This window comes from Buteo buteo, chromosome 4 (assembly GCF_964188355.1).
Source record: "Buteo buteo chromosome 4, bButBut1.hap1.1, whole genome shotgun sequence".
NCBI lineage: Eukaryota > Metazoa > Chordata > Aves > Accipitriformes > Accipitridae > Buteo > Buteo buteo.
The window spans coordinates 128,387-151,400 of NC_134174.1; the positions used below are offsets into that span (position 1 = coordinate 128,387).

At 58.4% G+C, this 23,014-nt stretch overlaps 4 protein-coding genes across 5 annotated transcripts; 1 reads left to right on the top strand and 3 right to left on the bottom strand.

Moving 5' to 3' along the window:
• Nucleotides 1-390: 390 nt before the first annotated feature.
• Nucleotides 391-5,273, bottom strand: LOC142029649 (acrosin-like). 2 transcript variants are annotated; one of them, XM_075024468.1, is made up of 5 exons: nucleotides 2,960-3,126; nucleotides 2,443-2,643; nucleotides 1,836-2,101; nucleotides 1,407-1,552; nucleotides 391-944 (listed from the first exon to the last, which is right to left on the bottom strand). In XM_075024468.1, the coding sequence occupies exons 1-5, from the start codon at nucleotides 3,028-3,030 to the stop codon at nucleotides 597-599; spliced, it is 1,032 nt and encodes a 343-aa protein (XP_074880569.1). In that variant the 5' UTR covers nucleotides 3,031-3,126; the 3' UTR covers nucleotides 391-596. The 2 variants fall into 2 exon arrangements, with proteins under 2 accessions (XP_074880569.1, XP_074880570.1); XM_075024469.1 differs by lacking the exon at nucleotides 2,960-3,126 and adding an exon at nucleotides 5,158-5,273 and having other exon boundaries at nucleotides 392-944.
• A 397-nt stretch (nucleotides 5,274-5,670) lies between these two features.
• On the bottom strand, nucleotides 5,671-9,943 carry ARSA (arylsulfatase A). The gene is made up of 8 exons (XM_075024467.1): nucleotides 9,536-9,943; nucleotides 8,942-9,182; nucleotides 8,237-8,455; nucleotides 7,595-7,764; nucleotides 6,981-7,105; nucleotides 6,673-6,800; nucleotides 6,084-6,186; nucleotides 5,671-5,972 (listed from the first exon to the last, which is right to left on the bottom strand). The coding sequence occupies exons 1-8, from the start codon at nucleotides 9,763-9,765 to the stop codon at nucleotides 5,671-5,673; spliced, it is 1,518 nt and encodes a 505-aa protein (XP_074880568.1). The 5' UTR covers nucleotides 9,766-9,943.
• Nucleotides 9,944-12,894: 2,951 nt separating this feature from the next.
• Nucleotides 12,895-16,074, top strand: LOC142030500 (acrosin-like). The gene is made up of 5 exons (XM_075026736.1): nucleotides 12,895-13,568; nucleotides 13,885-14,085; nucleotides 14,427-14,692; nucleotides 14,976-15,121; nucleotides 15,584-16,074. Exons 1-5 carry the CDS (start codon nucleotides 13,498-13,500, stop codon nucleotides 15,941-15,943), a joined length of 1,044 nt encoding a protein of 347 aa, XP_074882837.1. The 5' UTR covers nucleotides 12,895-13,497; the 3' UTR covers nucleotides 15,944-16,074.
• A 3,808-nt stretch (nucleotides 16,075-19,882) lies between these two features.
• LOC142030501 (acrosin-like) lies at nucleotides 19,883-22,802 on the bottom strand. Its single transcript, XM_075026737.1, has 5 exons — nucleotides 22,389-22,802; nucleotides 21,872-22,072; nucleotides 21,265-21,530; nucleotides 20,836-20,981; nucleotides 19,883-20,373 (listed from the first exon to the last, which is right to left on the bottom strand). The coding sequence occupies exons 1-5, from the start codon at nucleotides 22,457-22,459 to the stop codon at nucleotides 20,014-20,016; spliced, it is 1,044 nt and encodes a 347-aa protein (XP_074882838.1). The 5' UTR covers nucleotides 22,460-22,802; the 3' UTR covers nucleotides 19,883-20,013.
• Between the last annotated feature and the right edge of the window lie 212 nt (nucleotides 22,803-23,014).

Sequence of the window (23,014 nt, forward strand, 5' to 3'; positions counted from 1 at the left end):
ACAGCGTAGAAATTAAGTCCATGTAATATACGTGGCTGGATGTCAAGCTCCTTACCTAGTCATTGGTGCAAACCTTGGGTCTTTCTAGATCCATCTCTCCTGGGTCATGAGAGAGTCAGTTTCAAGTTCATTGGTGCATTGTACACACACAAGGGATCCCACCAGTAGCCACTATAAGACACTTTGTGTTTCTAACTGCTCTCCCCAAGACCGCTAGCCCCCTAGGAACTGTGTGTTCCCTTCTTCCACTGCACCCTCACCCTCCTCTGACCAGGCACAGTTTCAGCCCTTTTGAGTGACGCTTCCCCTTTGTGCCCTACTTGTCTGCCTGCAGCCTTGTTTTGCAAGTGCCGGGCATGGACGTCCCGGCCTTGCACAGGAGACTTGAACTGGACTGAAACATGGTTAACTGTGAAAATTGGCAACTTTATTTCAAGAACTAAGTCAACTTCAGCATTTGTGTGCAATCAGAGGAGCTTGGGCAGCACAGAGCAGGCCTTCGACACTGCGGCTGCCTTTGCATCAGCAGGCATTGCGGCAGAAGGAAAAGGTCATGGTACACTGCAGCCTGCGCTGGATCCTGTTCATCCTGCTGCTCAAGCCTTTTTTCCCCTTAGGACCTGCAGGAGCTCCTGCAGCAGGTTAAAGAATTCCACCAGCTTCTGGAGTGGAAATGGGCAGGGTGTAAACCTGCCCGATTGCGTTGGTATTGGCTTTGGCCTCTGAAAGGGGGTTGAGGTGAACACTGGCTGTGATGTTGGAGTAGATGTTACTGCTGGGCGCAGTCCCATCTGTACCAGGATCCAGTCGTAAAAGTGCTGAGTGGAGGTGTAGACTCCGGGCCGTTTTGCTCTTGCACAGCCTTTCCCCCAGCTGGTCACTCCAACAAGCCAGAAGTAGTCATAGGTGTTATCTTTGCACACGAGAGGGCCACCGCTGTCACCCTGCAGCAGAGGAGAGAGGGTTAAGGTGTTGTTGGGTGGCCTCTGTCAGCACTATGGCTGTCTCCTTCCCTCTCACAGCACCTGCCAGAGCTGTATTCACTGCACAGAAAGGCTCTGCTCAGGTGCTGGAGCCTACAGACCCTTGTCTGGGGGGGGTCGTGGGCCTGTAAGGCAGGGCTGCCTCTCATCTCTGCACAGTGATCCTGGATGTGTGGAAGACGGATGTTCCCGCATTGGGATCTGGACCTGTGGGCTGCCAAGAGCACTGGATGGGCTTTCTGGGCAGAGTCCCAGGCCTCTGGGACAAGGGGGCACTGGGCAAGGACCTGCAGATGGGGAAGGGGAGGTAAGCCCCAACAGCGGGAGGGTGACTTGCCAGGCGAAGCACGCGCCGGGGTATGTTTGGGCGGTTGTGACAGGGCTGCCTGTGCTGCTGGGGGTTGACTTGTAGCACGCTCCTACCTGGCAGGTGTCGATGCCACCCTGCGGATAGCCAGCGCACAAGTTGTGGGTGTGGATGGCCCCTCTATACCACCGGGTGCTGTTACAGAGGTTGACGTCAATGAGGTGGACCTTGGCCTCCTGCAGGACATCAGCTGATCTTCCAGCTGTGGACACAGAAAGGAATTAACACCCAGCAGCTCGTCCCCAGTTCTGCTCCCCTGGCTGGGTGAACCCCTTCCCTAGGGCTTGGCTTTGCACCTTGATGGTGTTGCACCGGTGTTTCCCTTCGGTCGTGCTTTGGGTAACGGGTCGGGCCCATCTCTCTATAGACAGGCGTACGCCCCCGCAGCCTGGCTCTGGCTTTCGCCTCTGCTGTCGGGAAGCCCAAGCCCTCTCCCCAGCGTGCCGAGCTCACGCTCGGGACACGAGTACTTTTGGGGAACTCACATCTGGCGGTCGTGGAACCCCAGCCACTGATGTAGCAGGTGGTCAGCTCTGACACTCTCAGCGAGGCGTCGGGCACACAGGCAAGCTGTATGTAGTAGCTGCACTGGACAGGCTGGTCCAATTCCAGCAACGCAATGTCGTTCCTCTCCGAGAGGTTACTATAGCGTTCGTGAACCAGCAGCCGCTTAATATTGCGCACTTGGGCCTCGGGGCCGAGCCGAGTCAGCTGGGTGGCTCCGATCACCACGCGCCACATCGTGACATAGCTGGAAGGCAGACGGGGAGAGGGGTCAGAGGGAGCGGAGCCATGTGCTGCTGCAGCAGCCCGGCAGTTCCCTGCCTTCTGCTTCACAAGGGAGAGAGGAAAGCAGCGCCACAGAGCGTGTGACAGCCCTAGCATGCCTTAGGCACAAGGAATTCCGAGCTGGAGGCTGCTAGGAAGCAGCGGCACGAGCCCAGCCTTCTCCTGAGCAGTCTCTCAGCTGGGCTCTGCAGTGCCCAGGCAGCGGGTGTATTGCAGGGAAACGGGACGGGAGTAGCACGGGGTGCTGCGGACAGGGCACCTGCTGGTGTTGTGGGGATATCCCCGTTCCCTGGTCCTCCTTACCTGGCCTCAACGAAGCAGTGAGCTGCCGTGAGGACCCACTGCGGGCTGATGAGGGACCCTCCGCATATATGCCCCGTGCCTATTTTCCAGGGATCCTGGATGCTGACGATCCAGGGCCAGGCCCCCGGCTGGGCATCTGTGCCACCCACGACGCGCGACATGCCGTAGTGAGAAGCCATGGGCCGGAGCCCGCAGCTCCCGCTGTAACCAGAAACTCATTACTGTCCTGCTCGATGGCTTGCTGCTGTTCAGGCTGAAGGTCAGCCGTCTTCCCTCCCCACAAGGCGCTGCATGGGCAGCAGGGCCAGGGAACGCCGTGGGGCGTGCGTCCGTCCACCCCCGTTTCTGCTCTAGCCGCATAGACGAGCTGAGCCAGCAGCCTGGGTGCTGGCAAGGAACTGAGGCTCCCACGTGGGGTTCGGGAAGCTGCGGTGTGGCCACGGGGGACAAGCGGACACCCTCCAGTGAACCCCACAAGGGTTGCCCAAGCTCCGTCCCAGAGCCTCGGCCCACTTACCCACAGCTGTCCCACGTGCCGTGCACAGGCCGGCACACGGCCAGCAGGACGAGGAGGGGGAGCAAATTCATCGCTGCCAGCGGCACGTGGCAGCTGCAAGAACCGAGGGCTTGTTGCTACCAGTAGTGCCCGCGGTGCTCACGTTGCCCGCGGTACCCTTGGCCCCAGTGCTGATGTCACAGAGTTGCTGGTTCCGAGTGCTGGGCACGGGCAGGGGGAGGCAGCATGGGGGTTCCAAGCAGGAGGGGAGGCAGAAGCTGGGATCGGACATCCCCGAGGGACCCTCGCTGAATGCTCTGCTTGCGGGTTGAGGGGGTGCAGGCCCTGGGGCAGGCAGCAGCGCCTGACTCTGAGCGCTGCCTGCTAACAGCTAGCAGGAGAAACACAAGTGTGGCATCATAGCCTCTTTAAGAAGTTCACTGCCACCCTGCTCTCTGCAGCCGTTTGCCACCAGGTCCTTCCCCAAAAACATACACCAGAGAACATAACTACTCCAGGCAGTGTGCACGTGTTTGGGTGTTGAAGAGCCAATCTGGTTACAGCCGCGGCAGGCAAGCAGTGATGTGCAAGCCAAATAAGCCAAGCATACCCAAGCAGTGTCAACCTTCCTGCACAAAGCACAGTGAAACGCAGATGCAGCACAGTCCACGCTGACTGTGTCAGCCACAGCAACACCCTCTGGCAGGCTGCATGTCCTTGCTGTCTAGGAGTTACATTGCTGTTCTGGGCCAACGCTGAGAAGGGCAGCGGTGGCACCTGGTCTGCGTGGCCAAAGGCATGCAATTCGAAGCTCTAGACAGAGAAGGATGCTCCTGCTCTCAGGCACACATGCCATTCTCCATGGCTTTGGTAAATCCTGTATCAGCCTCATCTCATCAGTTTGCCTTCTACAGCTGTATGGTGCTGCTTTGCTCACATGCTGGAGTGTAGGGCAGTCATGGGAGACAAGCAGGTGCCAGCCACATGCGTTGCATTTGCTGAGCGGGACTAGGTCCCCAGAGAGTAGAGAGCAGTGGCTTGGAGAACAGCAGCCTCAGAGCTCGTGAAAGGTGCAGGAGCTTCCTGCTGCCATCCTGGCTTGTGTGGATAGACATAAGGCACACAACTGAGTGCCAACCTGGGCCCTAGGATGACAGGGCAGGCTCTGTCAGAAAGTGGAATAGCTGCTCTCAAGGCACTTGAGGCATAGCATGGCTTCACAGGCACCAGAACAGGGCCCCAAACAAACTGGACTCAAGCCTGCTTTTTTTTTTGAAAATTGACCTCAAGGTAGTGCCCCATATCTGCTTAGAGCAGACAGAAGGCCTTAGAGAAGAAAACTTGTCTTCTGTGGATACTCTGCTATTCCAGTACCAGATTTCGCAGGTGGTTAAGAGGGATTGATGTGAGAGGTGGCCACACTTCACAGATAATTGAGGGAAGAGTTGGGGTCATTCTGGGGAGAGGGATCTGGCAGGGACAGCAGTACCCAGGAAACCGCATCGGTAATGCCATGGAAGTCCAAGGTGACCGAGCACCCGGAACACCAAATCTGCCCACAGATGTAGCAAGCCTGGGAGCAAGGGGGGGAAAATAACCCGGGGGTAGGTCCCTTGACTGGGAGGAGACAAGGGCGGAGAAAGGGGGAGTCAAGGAGGATGAGGGGGATGTCCAAGCACGGGAACTGGAGAGAAGGGGGATCAAGGAGCTAGTCACACAGAAGCAAACGGCTGGCTGGTTTGTTTGTTTGACCGAGCCCTGCACCTAGCCACCACAGTACGTCCTACCTTCTTTTTGAGAGCGATTCCAAACCCTTTTCTGTGTGGCCCCACTCTGTACCCGGTGGGGGAGTGGGTCCAGAGGCCTGGCTGCTAGCAACGGCAGAAGGGAACACAGGTCCTAGGGACCCAGCAGCTGGAAACACCGAGTGTCCAGGGCCAGCTTCGGGTGGGAGCACTGTGTGCGTGCGCAGTTCACTAGTGAACTGGAAGCTGGACTAGCTCACAAGTAAGAGGGGCGAGACCCTTTCAGCCACGTGGATGGCACGTGGTTGCAGCCCACCTGACTGATCAGCCCCAGCTTCCATAGACCTTACAAGAGGCCTAGGCCTGCCAGCCACCGGCCACATCTCCGCCTCCTGGTGTCATGAAGCACTTGGAGGTGCTTGAGCTTGCATACCCAGAGCTGCTTCCCACCTAGGCATGTCCACTCTGCACTACCTGCACAAGGTCCTGCCTCTGAAGCTGCCAGGACCATCCATCCCATCCTTCTCTTGCTGTGCTCTTGGCCCCTGGCAAGTGATGGTGCTCCAGCTCCCAGCTCTGTTCCCACCCAGGGGTGCATAGCATGCCTCCAGCTGAAGGGGGACCTCTGGACACTGGGGCACGCCCTTTGCTTCATCTTGATCATGGTTTGAAAGGAGCTGTTCCGGCTCTGGAGGCGATGCCGTATCATGGTCCTTCCCTGAACAAGTCAGGGTTTCTCTCAAGAGGCCTCAGCTTGAACGTCCTGCATGGAGCACAGGGTCCACTGACCTGCACTCCTGGCAGGGTCCGTAATCTCCCCAACCCACAGTTTGCGTCCCCAGTGCTCCATCAGTCAGAGCTGTCACTGAGCCCAAGCTGCAGGGTAGCTCTAAGGCTGAGCTTGGTTAGTTGGGGGCAGGGGGTGTCTGGTGGGTTTGGGATAGGGTTCCAGTGTGGAGCAACTGAAGGGGATGGAGCAGCAAGATGCTAGGAGCAGCGGCAGCAGGAAGGCTTAGGAGTACAGTCTGGTACACAGCAGGGCTGCAGGGCAGGATCCCTGCCCTTCCTGATCTGGCTTTCCCCAAACTCCATGCGCTGTTCAAAAAGCACTTTCTGCAGTTCGATCTCCCTCAGGACTTGCAGAACCTCCGGCCCTGCGCCGCTTTGCAGCAGATCATAGTTCTCGGCTGGGTCTGACTCCAGGTCAAAGAGCAGCGGGGGCAAGTGAGGGGTCAGTGGGGTCAGCCCATGGCAGGCCTGGTCTGGGGTCGTATCACTGTGAAAGGAACCTGCAAAAGAAACCCCCAGGTGTAGCTTAGTTTCTTCTCTGAGCTTTGGACAGGAAAACTCTACAGGACTTCACAAAGGTGCCCATGCAGAGGACAGGAGGCGGCACCAACCTTGTGTGAAGTAATGGGCCTTGTACTTCCCAAGCCTGACAGCGAAGGGGCCGTGCAGTGGGTCGGGGGACGGCGGGTAGAAGAACATCGTCCGACGGGGACTCTGTAGGAAGCAGCAGAGCTGAGCTCACCTGTGCAGCCATGAGGATGAAGAAGAGCCTGGAACAGGACCAGGCAGACTCCAGGGAGTCATGCAGGAGCCCTGACACTACAGCCACAACGTGGCCAGAGAGGGAGGAAACTGACGAGCAGCAGCAACATCCTGTTTGCTCCCTACTCAAAGCAACCGGGGCTCTGTCCGCCCACTGCAGCCATGGGGGCTTGGTTTGGCAACACGTTGCAGTTGTTAGAGCAGAGCAGCCTGGGGAAGCCCAGGAACTCCATGGCGTGACGCAGGCCAGACCCAAGGTCCCCACAGCTCATGGATCTCCCCCGACCCCCAGCTGGCTCTGCTCACCAGGCACACAGCTCCAGCCCCACACCAGCCTTCATGCACCATGCCAGCCGAACCAGCCCACAGGACTCACCTTCCCCAGCCCCACACCAGCCTTCATGCACCATGCCAGCCGAACCGGCCCACAGGACTCACCTTCCCCGACCCAAACAGCACTGGACTCAGGTCATAGCCATCCAGGGCAACTCTGGGAAGAGCTGCTCCAGCCAGGTTAGTCAGTGTTGGCAGGATGTCCAGGGTGCTTGCCAGCTCATGCGTCACTCCTGTCACCCCACACAGCAAGGCACAAGGAAAGGTTCAAGCACCCGATCCCACTCCTGGCCCTGCCATCCTCACTTCTCTCCTGCCCTCTGCTAGTCCCGGGGCAGCCCAGCTGCCATGACACCCCTGCCTTGGCTGGCATCAGCACGCAAAAGGCACAAGCAGCGCCAAGTCAGTCTCACCTGGCGTGATATGGCCTGGCCAATAAGCCACCGCTGGTTCCCGCATGCCACCTTCATATGTTGTGCCCTTCCCACACTTCAGAAGGCCAGAGCTGCCTCCACGTGCCATCCGCATGGTGGAAGGGCTGTGAGAGAGAAGAACCACCTACCATCAGTTTCACGGGTTCACATTACCCCTTTCCTGATGCTGCCAATGGGGCCATGCAAGAGACACGGTGCCACCGAGCGCCACTGCCTTCCTTCTCAGCCTTGTGAGGCAGGAGGCAGGTGAAGAAGCCAGGCTGTGCAAGACACCTAAGCAGGGCACCAGAGACCAATGCCACCCACACACAAAGGGAATCAGGGTAGATTCGGGCTGTACACTCCTGGCCCAAATCCTGTGAGGTTTCTGCCCACGAGGAGGGGCACAGTGGAGTCACAGGAAGGACTGCACTGGGCCGTCTCCAGAGCAGCATCCACCTCTTGCCTCTCACTCCAGGTCACTGGAGTCTCACCTGGCAATGCCATACCACATCCCTTTTGCCCCAGCCAACCAATGCCTCATTCCAGTTCCCCCCATACCATGGCAGCAGAATCTTATCAGCGACAAAGTTGCCCCTGCTGAGCCCACTCACCCGTTGTCAGAGGTGAAAAAAACCAAGGTCGTGTTCGCAACACCATTTTCCTCCAGAGCCTGCAGCAGCTGTCCCACCGAGCCATCAAACTCCAAGAGCGCATCACCAAACGGCCCACGCCGTGACTGCCCCACATACTCCTGGCTTGCAAACTGGGGGTAGTGGGTATGCTGGAGAAAGGGCAGAGAAGACTGCTACGCAAACTCCCCCACAGCTGCATCTGGTTCCCAGTTCACCTGGGGACAGTGAACACCCCAGCTAGGACGTCGAGATATGTGACAGTACCCAGGAGATGAGAGGAGGCTTGTCCCCAAGCTTCAGAAGCATCTCTCAGAAATGGCACAAAGGAGCTGAGCCTCAGGAGAGGATGTGGAGCCCCAGAGTGGGAACTTCTCCTGGGTGGACTCCTGGCCCACAGAAGCGGGCAAAGCTCCAGAAAGAAGCGGCCCCAGAACATTACCAGAAGGGTGCTGCCACAAGACCTGGGTGTAGGAACGGCAACCCCAGGTCACCCAGGGGCAGGTATTGACTGCTCAGCACAGTCCTGGGGCTGCAGAAGCTGAGATGCTTCCCTGCTCTCCCCACAGGACAAAGGCTCCCTTCCCCACCCTTGGGCCCAGAGCAGTCCTCCCCCTCTCCTACGTGGGAAGCATAGTAGAGCAGGAACGGGAGGCCTCGTCGGGCACAGTCAGCGATGAAGTCCCGGGAGAATTTGTTGTAGAGTGGCACCAGATCAGGGAAAGAGACCGGCTGCTGCACAATGCTCTGGTTCCAGAGCAGCGGGACTGGCACTAAGCCTTGGTCACAAGTCCCAAAACACTTGATGTCAGGCGGGAAGCAGGTGAGATTCTGGCAGGGGCCCTGGAGAGAACAAAAACCACTTTGTCTGCAACCTGTGTTGCAGGACAGCGAGGGGAGGGGAGCAAAGAGTCTCACAGCGCCCACCACCAGCTCCTACAGGCACCCTTTGGGCAGCCTCTCCCCGAAGCCCAGGGGTCTGTGCCCACCCCAGAACTGTCCAAGGACCATGCTGCCCCAACATCACTTTCCCCTGGCAGCAATTCAGATCTTTCTTTGCAGCCCAGAAGCTGACCCTCCCTCCCGTGTCATGGGGTGTATGTCCCCACACACAGCTGCCACCCACATTTGGCATAACTGCCCTACCATAGGAGCACCTCAGAGCTGGGCTTTGCCCACCAGCATCCACCTCCCCGGCCTGCAGCCACCCACGCCCATCTGCCCAGGCAAGCACTAACCTGGGCTGTGTGCTCCCAAGCAAGCTTCACCTTTCAGGCCCTCTCCCCAGCCAGCCCCAGAACACCCTCCAGGGCTTGGCAGGCCTCTCACCTGGTCATGGGAGTAGGGCACCCCCAAGAAGTGGTCAAAGCCCTGGTGGATGGGCAGGAAGGATCCATTAATCCCCAGGCCAAGGTGCCACTTGCCAACCACGGCCGTGGCATAGCCCTCAGCCTTCAGCACCTCTGCAATGGTGACCTCAGAGAGCGGCAGGCCTCCCCGCGAGTCTGGGTTGAACACACCCGGGTAAACGCCAGAGCGCATCTGGAACCGGCCTGTCAGCAGGGCTGCCCTACAGGTGAGGGTCAAAAGAGAGAGAGGAGATGGGCATTGCACTGGACACGGCGCAGGTCGTGGTGCTCAGCCTCCACAGAGGGCGGGTGCCCTGTTCCTCAGGACCTGGCAGCTTGGCTCCCTGGTCTCCTGGCTGCCCCTGCCACCTCCCCCGTCTGCTAGGACCTGCCACCACCACCCTCAACAGAGCAGCCAGACCTTTGGGCCTCCTGGGACACGGCGGGTTTACCAAGCCCCCCTTCCCCCCAGCACCGCAGCTCCCTAGCTAGGTGCCAAGCCGCGTCTCGACGCTTCCTCCATCCCCGCTCCGGGGCCCCGCAGTCCGTCGCCAGGGAGCGGGGCGGGCCGTACCGGGACGGGCTGCACACCGGGCAGCTGCTGTAGAAGTTGGTGAACCGCAGCCCTCGGGAAGCCATCCTGTCCAGGCTGGGCGTGGCAGAAGAAGGGTGCCCGTAGCTCCCCAGGTCCCCGAAGCCCAAGTCGTCCGCCAGCAAGAGGACGAAGCTGGGGGGGACGCCGGCCGCTCCGCGCAAGGCCAGCAGCACCAGGGCCCACGGCAGGCCCCGGCCCCGCGGCCCCATGGCGCTGCCACCCGGAGAGGCCCCGCGGCCCGCCGATACGCGCGCTCAGCTCGGGCTACGGCGCTGCGCTCCCGCGGTCCGGTCCGGTCCGGGGCCGGGTGCGGCGGCGGCTCCACGGGACTGGCAACCCCGTCACGGGACCGGCAGGCCAGGGCAAAGAGCGGAGCCGAACCGCGCCGCGCCGGCGACCACCTGACCCGGGCGGGCAGCCACGTGATCCGGAGCCGCCGCGGGGCATGCCGGGCATTGTAGTCCGCCGCGGCGTCCCTCGCTGCGGTGTCCCTCGCTGCGGTGTCGCTCCCTCGCAGCCGCCTCCGGGACCGTCGCGCCCGGCGCAGGCGGCCTCCCGGGACCCGGGCCTGCCGCCAGCTGCCGCGGCCGAGGAGGGTTTATTAACAACGGGGGTTTCCCCCGGCACCGCCCTCAGCGGCGCCCAGCTTTGGGCGCTGCGGACTCGGCCCGTGGGGCCGGCCCCCGGTCTCGGGTCGGGGGGGGGGAGGCCGGGAATCCGTGAGGCTGCTGTCCCGGGAGGAGACGGGCACCTCGGCGTGTGGCCGGCGAGCGGGCGTCTTCTCCACTGGGGCCATGTGGCCCGGGTGGACGTCCCCTGCTCCCTGCCTGCCCCGGCCAGCCCGGGCTCCTGCTCCCAGCTTCCCGCCTTCTGGAAGAGCAAACGAAGCTGCTTTTCTCCAGGTGCGCGCAGTGTGCAGGATCCCCTGGGACAGGCAGAAAGCGTGGCATTGTTTGGGGCAGGCTGCACCCTATGGGAGCCGGGGCACTTTTCCCTCAAAGCGGGTTTTCATACAGCAGTGACCGAGTTTCACGTTCAGGCTCAAGGACTGTTGGTTGTGCCTGAACGTAGGAGCCCATATCCTGCAGATCAATGACTTGTAATCAGAGCGAGGAAGGGACTGTGCAAGGAGCAACAGCAGTTCTCTGGTGGGAGGGAGTGATAAGGAGAACGAGGAGGACAAGGGGAGGTTCTGCACCCCAGGAAGGCTGTACCCTATTGCTGTGTCTGCTTTTGAAAACCAGAGGAAGCTCAGAAGACAGGCACAGAAACTGAGGTTGAATGTCCTGAAGACCTCCATCTGTTCGGTTTATCCAAAATGAGATTAAAGCAAGACCAGAGAAGCTGTACAAGCACAGGCACAGTGGCAGTGCTCTAGGATTAACTGCACAGCAGGCAGAGGTGAGGAGTTTCGGCCCAAAGACAAAGCGGGGGTAAGGCCAGCTAATGTCCTAGCCTAGAAGTTCTCATGTAGATGTGCCTATGTTTTGCATCCAGCCTGTGCGATCGGTCTGTTCCGGATTTTCCTGTTATTACTAGTCAGCATTTCTCAAGACCCATCCGACTTTACAACCACTTTCTAAAGTGGACTTTAGCAAAGCTTTTGACACCGTTTCGCACAGCATTCTTCTGGAGAAACTGGCTGCTCATGGCTTGGACGGGTGTACTCTTCGCTGGGTAAAAAACTGGCTGGATGGCTGGGCCCAAAGAGTGGTGGTGAATGGAATTAAATCCAGTTGGCGGATGGTCGCAAGTGGTGTTCCCCAGGGCTCAGTATTGGGGCCAGTTGTCTTTAATATCTTTATCAGTGATCTGGACAAGGGGATCAAATGTACGTTCAGTAACTCTGCAGACGACACCAAGTTCAGCAGGACTGTTGATCTGCTTGAGGGTAGGAAGGCTCTCCAGAGGGATCTGGACAGGCTGGATCAATGGGCCAAGGCCAATTGTATGAGATTCAACAAGGCTGAGTGCTGGGTCCTGCACTTGGGTCACAACAACCCCATGCAATGCTACAGGCTTGGGGAAGAGTGGCTGGCAAGCTGCCCGGTGGGAAAGGACCTGGGGGTGCTGGTTGACAGTTAGCTGAGTATGAGCAGGCAGTGTGCCCAGGTGGCCCAGAAGGCCAATGGCATCCTGGCTTGTGTCAGAATTAGTGTGGCCAGCAGGAGCAGGGAAGTCATCGTCCCCCTGTACTCGGCACTGGTGAGGCTGCACCTCGAATACTGTCCTCAGTTTTGGGCCCCTCACTACAAGAGAGACATTGAGGTGCTGGAGCTTGTCCAGAGAAGGGCAGCGAAGCTGGTGAAGGGTCTAGAGCACAAGTCTTACAAGAAGCAGCTGAAGGAACTGGGATTGTTTAGCCTGGAGAAAAGGCGGCTGAGGGGAGACCTTATCGCTCTCTACAACTACCTGAAAGGAGGTTATAGCGAGGTGGGGATCAGTCTCTTCTCCCAAGTAACAAGCGATAGGACGAGAGGAAACTGGCCTGTGCCAGAGGAGGTTTAGATTGGATATTAGGAAAAATTTATTCGCTGAAAGGGTTGTTAAGCACTGGCACAGGCTGCCCAGGGAAGTGATTGAGTCACCATGCCTGGAGGTATTTAAAAGACATGTAGATGTGGCGCCTAGGGACATGGTTTAGTGGTGGACTTGGCAGTGCTATGTTAACGGTTGGACTCAGTAAACTTAAGGGTCTTTTCCAACCTAAATGATTCTATGATTCTATGATCCCACTTTTACAACAACTTTCTAACATGCCAGTGAACCCTGCTTTCCACAGCTCCCTGTCCTCCATAGTTCACACTGTCCCCATAGCCCCTGGCCTTCCTGCATGTCTAGCCCCATGCCTACCTAACGGCCTGGCCCCTGGCACAAGAAGGATGCTGGGGCTGCTGCTGCTGCTGCTGTACTCACTGCCATCAATTATTCAGGACCAAGAGCCAGAGTGAGGAGGCTGGTGCTGCAGCAGAAGGTGAAACTGCTGCATAATTCATGGAGCCCGCTTTGCTCATAGGGCATGGCGGTGCTTGCCGTGCACTGCCTGGCCACAGGGATCAGGGCGCTGGGGACTGGCAGTCAGGACACTGAGAGGAGAACAGCTGGGGTCTGAGTTCTGGAGGGGGGACAGAGCATGGGGACAGAGTTTCAGAGACCAGGCAAAGAACAGGGCAGGAGGTGTGGGACCATGTGCGCTGTGTGCAGGTAACTCGGCTGCAGGAAACTGAGCAAGGCATGGCGTTACTGCCCCAACCTGCACAGGTCAGTGCCCTTCTCAGCATTGGCCCAGAACAGCAATGTAACTCCTAGACAGCAAGGACATGCAGCATGCCAGAGGGTGTTGCTGTGGCTGACACAGTCAGCGTGGACTGTGCTGCATCTGCGTTTCACTGTGCTTTGTGCAGGAAGGTTGACACTGCTTGGGTATGCTTGGCTTATTTGGCTTGCACATCACTGCTTGCCTGCCGCGGCTGTAACCAGATTGGCTCTTCAACACCCAAACACGTGCACACTGCCTGGAGTAGTTATGTTCTCTGGTGTATGTTTTTGGGGAAGGACCTGGTGGCAAACGGCTGCAGAGAGCAGGGTGGCAGTGAACTTCTTAAAGAGGCTATGATGCCACACTTGTGTTTCTCCTGCTAGCTGTTAGCAGGCAGCGCTCAGAGTCAGGCGCTGCTGCCTGCCCCAGGGCCTGCACCCCCTCAACCCGCAAGCAGAGCATTCAGCGAGGGTCCCTCGGGGATGTCCGATCCCAGCTTCTGCCTCCCCTCCTGCTTGGAACCCCCATGCTGCCTCCCCCTGCCCGTGCCCAGCACTCGGAACCAGCGACTCTGTGACATCAGCACTGGGGCCAAGGGTACCGCGGGCAACGTGAGCACCGCGGGCACTACTGGTAGCAACAAGCCCTCGGTTCTTGCAGCTGCCACGTGCCGCTGGCAGCGATGAATTTGCTCCCCCTCCTCGTCCTGCTGGCCGTGTGCCGGCCTGTGCACGGCACGTGGGACAGCTGTGGGTAAGTGGGCCGAGGCTCTGGGACGGAGCTTGGGCAACCCTTGTGGGGTTCACTGGAGGGTGTCCGCTTGTCCCCCGTGGCCACACCGCAGCTTCCCGAACCCCACGTGGGAGCCTCAGTTCCTTGCCAGCACCCAGGCTGCTGGCTCAGCTCGTCTATGCGGCTAGAGCAGAAACGGGGGTGGACGGACGCACGCCCCACGGCGTTCCCTGGCCCTGCTGCCCATGCAGCGCCTTGTGGGGAGGGAAGACGGCTGACCTTCAGCCTGAACAGCAGCAAGCCATCGAGCAGGACAGTAATGAGTTTCTGGTTACAGCGGGAGCTGCGGGCTCCGGCCCATGGCTTCTCACTACGGCATGTCGCGCGTCGTGGGTGGCACAGATGCCCAGCCGGGGGCCTGGCCCTGGATCGTCAGCATCCAGGATCCCTGGAAAATAGGCACGGGGCATATATGCGGAGGGTCCCTCATCAGCCCGCAGTGGGTCCTCACGGCAGCTCACTGCTTCGTTGAGGCCAGGTAAGGAGGACCAGGGAACGGGGATATCCCCACAACACCAGCAGGTGCCCTGTCCGCAGCACCCCGTGCTACTCCCGTCCCGTTTCCCTGCAATACACCCGCTGCCTGGGCACTGCAGAGCCCAGCTGAGAGACTGCTCAGGAGAAGGCTGGGCTCGTGCCGCTGCTTCCTAGCAGCCTCCAGCTCGGAATTCCTTGTGCCTAAGGCATGCTAGGGCTGTCACACGCTCTGTGGCGCTGCTTTCCTCTCTCCCTTGTGAAGCAGAAGGCAGGGAACTGCCGGGCTGCTGCAGCAGCACATGGCTCCGCTCCCTCTGACCCCTCTCCCCGTCTGCCTTCCAGCTATGTCACGATGTGGCGCGTGGTGATCGGAGCCACCCAGCTGACTCGGCTCGGCCCCGAGGCCCAAGTGCGCAATATTAAGCGGCTGCTGGTTCACGAACGCTATAGTAACCTCTCGGAGAGGAACGACATTGCGTTGCTGGAATTGGACCAGCCTGTCCAGTGCAGCTACTACATACAGCTTGCCTGTGTGCCCGACGCCTCGCTGAGAGTGTCAGAGCTGACCACCTGCTACATCAGTGGCTGGGGTTCCACGACCGCCAGATGTGAGTTCCCCAAAAGTACTCGTGTCCCGAGCGTGAGCTCGGCACGCTGGGGAGAGGGCTTGGGCTTCCCGACAGCAGAGGCGAAAGCCAGAGCCAGGCTGCGGGGGCGTACGCCTGTCTATAGAGAGATGGGCCCGACCCGTTACCCAAAGCACGACCGAAGGGAAACACCGGTGCAACACCATCAAGGTGCAAAGCCAAGCCCTAGGGAAGGGGTTCACCCAGCCAGGGGAGCAGAACTGGGGACGAGCTGCTGGGTGTTAATTCCTTTCTGTGTCCACAGCTGGAAGATCAGCTGATGTCCTGCAGGAGGCCAAGGTCCACCTCATTGACGTCAACCTCTGTAACAGCACCCGGTGGTATAGAGGGGCCATCCACACCCACAACTTGTGCGCTGGCTATCCGCAGGGTGGCATCGACACCTGCCAGGTAGGAGCGTGCTACAAGTCAACCCCCAGCAGCACAGGCAGCCCTGTCACAACCGCCCAAACATACCCCGGCGCGTGCTTCGCCTGGCAAGTCACCCTCCCGCTGTTGGGGCTTACCTCCCCTTCCCCATCTGCAGGTCCTTGCCCAGTGCCCCCTTGTCCCAGAGGCCTGGGACTCTGCCCAGAAAGCCCATCCAGTGCTCTTGGCAGCCCACAGGTCCAGATCCCAATGCGGGAACATCCGTCTTCCACACATCCAGGATCACTGTGCAGAGATGAGAGGCAGCCCTGCCTTACAGGCCCACGACCCCCCCCAGACAAGGGTCTGTAGGCTCCAGCACCTGAGCAGAGCCTTTCTGTGCAGTGAATACAGCTCTGGCAGGTGCTGTGAGAGGGAAGGAGACAGCCATAGTGCTGACAGAGGCCACCCAACAACACCTTAACCCTCTCTCCTCTGCTGCAGGGTGACAGCGGTGGCCCTCTCGTGTGCAAAGATAACACCTATGACTACTTCTGGCTTGTTGGAGTGACCAGCTGGGGGAAAGGCTGTGCAAGAGCAAAACGGCCCGGAGTCTACACCTCCACTCAGCACTTTTACGACTGGATCCTGGTACAGATGGGACTGCGCCCAGCAGTAAGGGCTACTCCAACATCACGGGCATGGAGTCATTTTCTCACCACCTCAACCCCCTTTCAGAGGCCAAAGCCAATACCAACGCAATCGGGCAGGTTTACACCCTGCCCATTTCCACTCCAGAAGCTGGTGGAATTCTTTACTCGGGTGCAGGAGCTCCTGCAGGTCCTAAGGGGAGAAAAGGCTTGAGCAGCAGGATGAACAGGATCCAGTGCAGGCTGCAGTGTACCATGACCTTTTCCTTCTGCCGCAATGCCTGCTGATGCAAAGGCAGCCGCAGTGTCGAAGGCCTGCTCTGTGCTGCCCAAGCTCCTCTGATTGCACACAAATGCTGAAGTTGACTTAGTTCTTGAAATAAAGTTGCCAATTTTCACAGTTAACCATGTTTCAGTCCAGTTCAAGTCTCCTGTGCAAGGCCGGGACGTCCATGCCCGGCACTTGCAAAACAAGGCTGCAGGCAGACAAGTAGGGCACAAAGGGGAAGCGTCACTCAAAAGGGCTGAAACCGTGCCTGGTCAGAGAGTAGGGTGCTCAGAGCCACCATGGGATGGAAAAGACTAGCACATCGAGGCTAGAAAGAGCATAGGAAAAAATGATGTTACATGCAGACAACTTTGGGGATATGCAGTAAGGCGCACAAGGTGATGATTAGGACCTGTCGTAAGCCTTAGCTAACTGAAGAGACCGTGGGAAACTCCTGAGCATGACAAGAGAAATTGCTGACCATAGCAAACAGAGTGAGAAGCTGACAGGAGTTACAGTGCCGTGAGGAATATCCAGATTTCACGGGTAGTTAAGGCGGACTGATGTGAGAGGTGGCCACACTTCACAGATAATTGAGGGAAGAGTTGGGGTCATTTTGGGGAGAGGGATCTGGCAGGGACAGCAGTACCCAGGAAACCGCATCGGTAATGCCATGGAAGTCCAAGGTGACCGAGCACCCGGAACACCAAATCTGCCCACAGATGTAGCAAGCCTGGGAGCAAGGGGGGGAAAATAACCCGGGGGTAGGTCCCTTGACTGGGAGGAGACAAGGGCGGAGAAAGGGGGAGTCAAGGAGGATGAGGGGGATGTCCAAGCACGGGAACTGGAGAGAAGGGGGATCAAGGAGCTAGTCACACAGAAGCAAACGGCTGGCTGGTTTGTTTGTTTGACCGAGCCCTGCACCTAGCCACCACAGTACGTCCTACCTTCTTTTTGAGAGCGATTCCAAACCCTTTTCTGTGTGGCCCCACTCTGTACCCGGTGGGGGAGTGGGTCCAGAGGCCTGGCTGCTAGCAACGGCAGAAGGGAACACAGGTCCTAGGGACCCAGCAGCTGGAAACACCGAGTGTCCAGGGCCAGCTTCGGGTGGGAGCACTGTGTGCGTGCGCAGTTCACTAGTGAACTGGAAGCTGGACTAGCTCACAAGTAAGAGGGTCGAGACCCTTTCAGCCACGTGGATGGCACGTGGTTGCAGCCCACCTGACTGATCAGCCCCAGCTTCCATAGACCTTACAAGAGGCCTAGGCCTGCCAGCCACCGGCCACATCTCCGCCTCCTGGTGTCATGAAGCACTTGGAGGTGCTTGAGCTTGCATACCCAGAGCTGCTTCCCACCTAGGCATGTCCACTCTGCACTACCTGCACAAGGTCCTGCCTCTGAAGCTGCCAGGACCATCCATCCCATCCTGGATTCATGGAGCCCGCTTTGCTCATAGGGCATGGTGGTGCTTGCCATGCAGTGCCTGGCCACGCGGATCGGGGACGCTGGGGGCTGGAAGTCAGGACACTGAGAGGAGAACAGCTGGGGTCTGAGCTCGCGGGGGGGGGGGGGCACGGTATGGGGACAGAGTTTCAGAGACCAGACAAGGAACAGGGCAGGAGGTGTGGGACCATGTGCGCTGTGTGCAGGTAACTCGGCTGCAGGAAACTGAGCAAGGCATGGCGTTACTGCCCCAACCTGCACAGGCGCCAGCTGGCACAGGTAGGACACACAGATGAACAGTGCCCACATGGCCTGGTGTGGAAGGAGAGGCCCAAGTGACTGCTGCTGTGGGAGGACACACTGAAATTGACTGCTGCAGTGCTGTGGGAGGACACACTGAGCATTCTATGTGTGCATGCATCACTGCGTGTATGCTGTGAGCATGCATGTGGGCAGGTGGGTGGGTGTGCACTCTGTGCATGCATGTGGGGGTGGGTGCATTCTGCATGCATGCATACTGTAGGGTGTGCATGCACTGCCTGTGTGTGTATGTTTTGTGTGTGCGTGCGCACAACGTGTGTGTGTGCGCGCGTGCATGCACCAGCCAGTTATGCATATGCATGCACTCTGTGTGTACGTGAACACTGCACACTGCACTTTGTGTTCAAGATGTGTTTTGAAGTATGGGTGTGCACACATTCTCGGTGTGCATTGCAGTTTCTGTTTGTACCCCATGGGTGTCTCCACTGTGTCTGTGTGCGCACACATGCACCTTGTGTGTGAATGCAGTGTCTGTGCACACAGCATTTTTGTGTGTGTACTCTGTGCATGCTGTGTGTGCACTCTGTGCATGCTGTATCTAGCCCATATTCCTCCCAGAGAATGTCTCCTTGCAGAAGAACTGGGGCTGAATTGGGAGGACTCTCATTCCCAGGAGAGTGTCATTGTCCTGTCTCAGTCCAAAGGATGTGACTGCTGTTCGCAGGTGCAGTTACAAGAGACTTAGTTTGTGTTCCAAAGAGCCAGATCTCATTCAAGAACATGCACTCATACTTCACTGGCATGAATGGAAAACAGATAAACATAAATAGAGTAGTACCTTTACCAGCACCCACTTAACAAAAAAAGCGCAACCGAGTCCTTGTCTTCCTCTCCAGCTGATCAGGACAGCTGTTCAGGAGTGAAACATACTAATGCATCACTCCCTAGATTCCCAAGTACAGCATGTTCAAGGGTCCCTTAAACATTACCATGAGAATTAAGTTCAATTAAAATCTGAGATTGGGCGTCAAACTAATTAGCCAGTAATGGGCACAGATCATGGGTCTTTCCAGATCTGTATCTCCTCTTGCTCGTGAGCTAGTCCAGCTTCCAGTTCACTAGTGAACTGCGCACGCACACAGTGCTCCCACCCGAAGCTGGCCCTGGACACTCGGTGTTTCCAGCTGCTGGGTCCCTAGGACCTGTGTTCCCTTCTGCCGTTGCTAGCAGCCAGGCCTCTGGACCCACTCCCCCACCGGGTACAGAGTGGGGCCACACAGAAAAGGGTTTGGAATCGCTCTCAAAAAGAAGGTAGGACGTACTGTGGTGGCTAGGTGCAGGGCTCGGTCAAACAAACAAACCAGCCAGCCGTTTGCTTCTGTGTGACTAGCTCCTTGATCCCCCTTCTCTCCAGTTCCCGTGCTTGGACATCCCCCTCATCCTCCTTGACTCCCCCTTTCTCCGCCCTTGTCTCCTCCCAGTCAAGGGACCTACCCCCGGGTTATTTTCCCCCCCTTGCTCCCAGGCTTGCTACATCTGTGGGCAGATTTGGTGTTCCGGGTGCTCGGTCACCTTGGACTTCCATGGCATTACCGATGCGGTTTCCTGGGTACTGCTGTCCCTGCCAGATCCCTCTCCCCAAAATGACCCCAACTCTTCCCTCAATTATCTGTGAAGTGTGGCCACCTCTCACATCAGTCCGCCTTAACTACCCGTGAAATCTGGATATTCCTCACGGCACTGTAACTCCTGTCAGCTTCTCACTCTGTTTGCTATGGTCAGCAATTTCTCTTGTCATGCTCAGGAGTTTCCCACGGTCTCTTCAGTTAGCTAAGGCTTACGACAGGTCCTAATCATCACCTTGTGCGCCTTACTGCATATCCCCAAAGTTGTCTGCATGTAACATCATTTTTTCCTATGCTCTTTCTAGCCTCGATGTGCTAGTCTTTTCCATCCCATGGTGGCTCTGAGCACCCTACTCTCTGACCAGGCACGGTTTCAGCCCTTTTGAGTGACGCTTCCCCTTTGTGCCCTACTTGTCTGCCTGCAGCCTTGTTTTGCAAGTGCCGGGCATGGACGTCCCGGCCTTGCACAGGAGACTTGAACTGGACTGAAACATGGTTAACTGTGAAAATTGGCAACTTTATTTCAAGAACTAAGTCAACTTCAGCATTTGTGTGCAATCAGAGGAGCTTGGGCAGCACAGAGCAGGCCTTCGACACTGCGGCTGCCTTTGCATCAGCAGGCATTGCGGCAGAAGGAAAAGGTCATGGTACACTGCAGCCTGCACTGGATCCTGTTCATCCTGCTGCTCAAGCCTTTTCTCCCCTTAGGACCTGCAGGAGCTCCTGCACCCGAGTAAAGAATTCCACCAGCTTCTGGAGTGGAAATGGGCAGGGTGTAAACCTGCCCGATTGCGTTGGTATTGGCTTTGGCCTCTGAAAGGGGGTTGAGGTGGTGAGAAAATGACTCCATGCCCGTGATGTTGGAGTAGCCCTTACTGCTGGGCGCAGTCCCATCTGTACCAGGATCCAGTCGTAAAAGTGCTGAGTGGAGGTGTAGACTCCGGGCCGTTTTGCTCTTGCACAGCCTTTCCCCCAGCTGGTCACTCCAACAAGCCAGAAGTAGTCATAGGTGTTATCTTTGCACACGAGAGGGCCACCGCTGTCACCCTGCAGCAGAGGAGAGAGGGTTAAGGTGTTGTTGGGTGGCCTCTGTCAGCACTATGGCTGTCTCCTTCCCTCTCACAGCACCTGCCAGAGCTGTATTCACTGCACAGAAAGGCTCTGCTCAGGTGCTGGAGCCTACAGACCCTTGTCTGGGGGGGGTCGTGGGCCTGTAAGGCAGGGCTGCCTCTCATCTCTGCACAGTGATCCTGGATGTGTGGAAGACGGATGTTCCCGCATTGGGATCTGGACCTGTGGGCTGCCAAGAGCACTGGATGGGCTTTCTGGGCAGAGTCCCAGGCCTCTGGGACAAGGGGGCACTGGGCAAGGACCTGCAGATGGGGAAGGGGAGGTAAGCCCCAACAGCGGGAGGGTGACTTGCCAGGCGAAGCACGCGCCGGGGTATGTTTGGGCGGTTGTGACAGGGCTGCCTGTGCTGCTGGGGGTTGACTTGTAGCACGCTCCTACCTGGCAGGTGTCGATGCCACCCTGCGGATAGCCAGCGCACAAGTTGTGGGTGTGGATGGCCCCTCTATACCACCGGGTGCTGTTACAGAGGTTGACGTCAATGAGGTGGACCTTGGCCTCCTGCAGGACATCAGCTGATCTTCCAGCTGTGGACACAGAAAGGAATTAACACCCAGCAGCTCGTCCCCAGTTCTGCTCCCCTGGCTGGGTGAACCCCTTCCCTAGGGCTTGGCTTTGCACCTTGATGGTGTTGCACCGGTGTTTCCCTTCGGTCGTGCTTTGGGTAACGGGTCGGGCCCATCTCTCTATAGACAGGCGTACGCCCCCGCAGCCTGGCTCTGGCTTTCGCCTCTGCTGTCGGGAAGCCCAAGCCCTCTCCCCAGCGTGCCGAGCTCACGCTCGGGACACGAGTACTTTTGGGGAACTCACATCTGGCGGTCGTGGAACCCCAGCCACTGATGTAGCAGGTGGTCAGCTCTGACACTCTCAGCGAGGCGTCGGGCACACAGGCAAGCTGTATGTAGTAGCTGCACTGGACAGGCTGGTCCAATTCCAGCAACGCAATGTCGTTCCTCTCCGAGAGGTTACTATAGCGTTCGTGAACCAGCAGCCGCTTAATATTGCGCACTTGGGCCTCGGGGCCGAGCCGAGTCAGCTGGGTGGCTCCGATCACCACGCGCCACATCGTGACATAGCTGGAAGGCAGACGGGGAGAGGGGTCAGAGGGAGCGGAGCCATGTGCTGCTGCAGCAGCCCGGCAGTTCCCTGCCTTCTGCTTCACAAGGGAGAGAGGAAAGCAGCGCCACAGAGCGTGTGACAGCCCTAGCATGCCTTAGGCACAAGGAATTCCGAGCTGGAGGCTGCTAGGAAGCAGCGGCACGAGCCCAGCCTTCTCCTGAGCAGTCTCTCAGCTGGGCTCTGCAGTGCCCAGGCAGCGGGTGTATTGCAGGGAAACGGGACGGGAGTAGCACGGGGTGCTGCGGACAGGGCACCTGCTGGTGTTGTGGGGATATCCCCGTTCCCTGGTCCTCCTTACCTGGCCTCAACGAAGCAGTGAGCTGCCGTGAGGACCCACTGCGGGCTGATGAGGGACCCTCCGCATATATGCCCCGTGCCTATTTTCCAGGGATCCTGGATGCTGACGATCCAGGGCCAGGCCCCCGGCTGGGCATCTGTGCCACCCACGACGCGCGACATGCCGTAGTGAGAAGCCATGGGCCGGAGCCCGCAGCTCCCGCTGTAACCAGAAACTCATTACTGTCCTGCTCGATGGCTTGCTGCTGTTCAGGCTGAAGGTCAGCCGTCTTCCCTCCCCACAAGGCGCTGCATGGGCAGCAGGGCCAGGGAACGCCGTGGGGCGTGCGTCCGTCCACCCCCGTTTCTGCTCTAGCCGCATAGACGAGCTGAGCCAGCAGCCTGGGTGCTGGCAAGGAACTGAGGCTCCCACGTGGGGTTCGGGAAGCTGCGGTGTGGCCACGGGGGACAAGCGGACACCCTCCAGTGAACCCCACAAGGGTTGCCCAAGCTCCGTCCCAGAGCCTCGGCCCACTTACCCACAGCTGTCCCACGTGCCGTGCACAGGCCGGCACACGGCCAGCAGGACGAGGAGGGGGAGCAAATTCATCGCTGCCAGCGGCACGTGGCAGCTGCAAGAACCGAGGGCTTGTTGCTACCAGTAGTGCCCGCGGTGCTCACGTTGCCCGCGGTACCCTTGGCCCCAGTGCTGATGTCACAGAGTCGCTGGTTCCGAGTGCTGGGCACGGGCAGGGGGAGGCAGCATGGGGGTTCCAAGCAGGAGGGGAGGCAGAAGCTGGGATCGGACATCCCCGAGGGACCCTCGCTGAATGCTCTGCTTGCGGGTTGAGGGGGTGCAGGCCCTGGGGCAGGCAGCAGCGCCTGACTCTGAGCGCTGCCTGCTAACAGCTAGCAGGAGAAACACAAGTGTGGCATCATAGCCTCTTTAAGAAGTTCACTGCCACCCTGCTCTCTGCAGCTGTTTGCCACCAGGTCCTTCCCCAAAAACGTACACCAGAGAACATAACTACTCCAGGCAGTGTGCACGTGTTTGGGTGTTGAAGAGCCAATCTGGTTACAGCCGTGGCAGGCAAGCAGTGATGTGCAAGTGGGAAGAGTCCATTATACCCACGTGGTGCACACCATGTATGCCACTTCTGGGTGC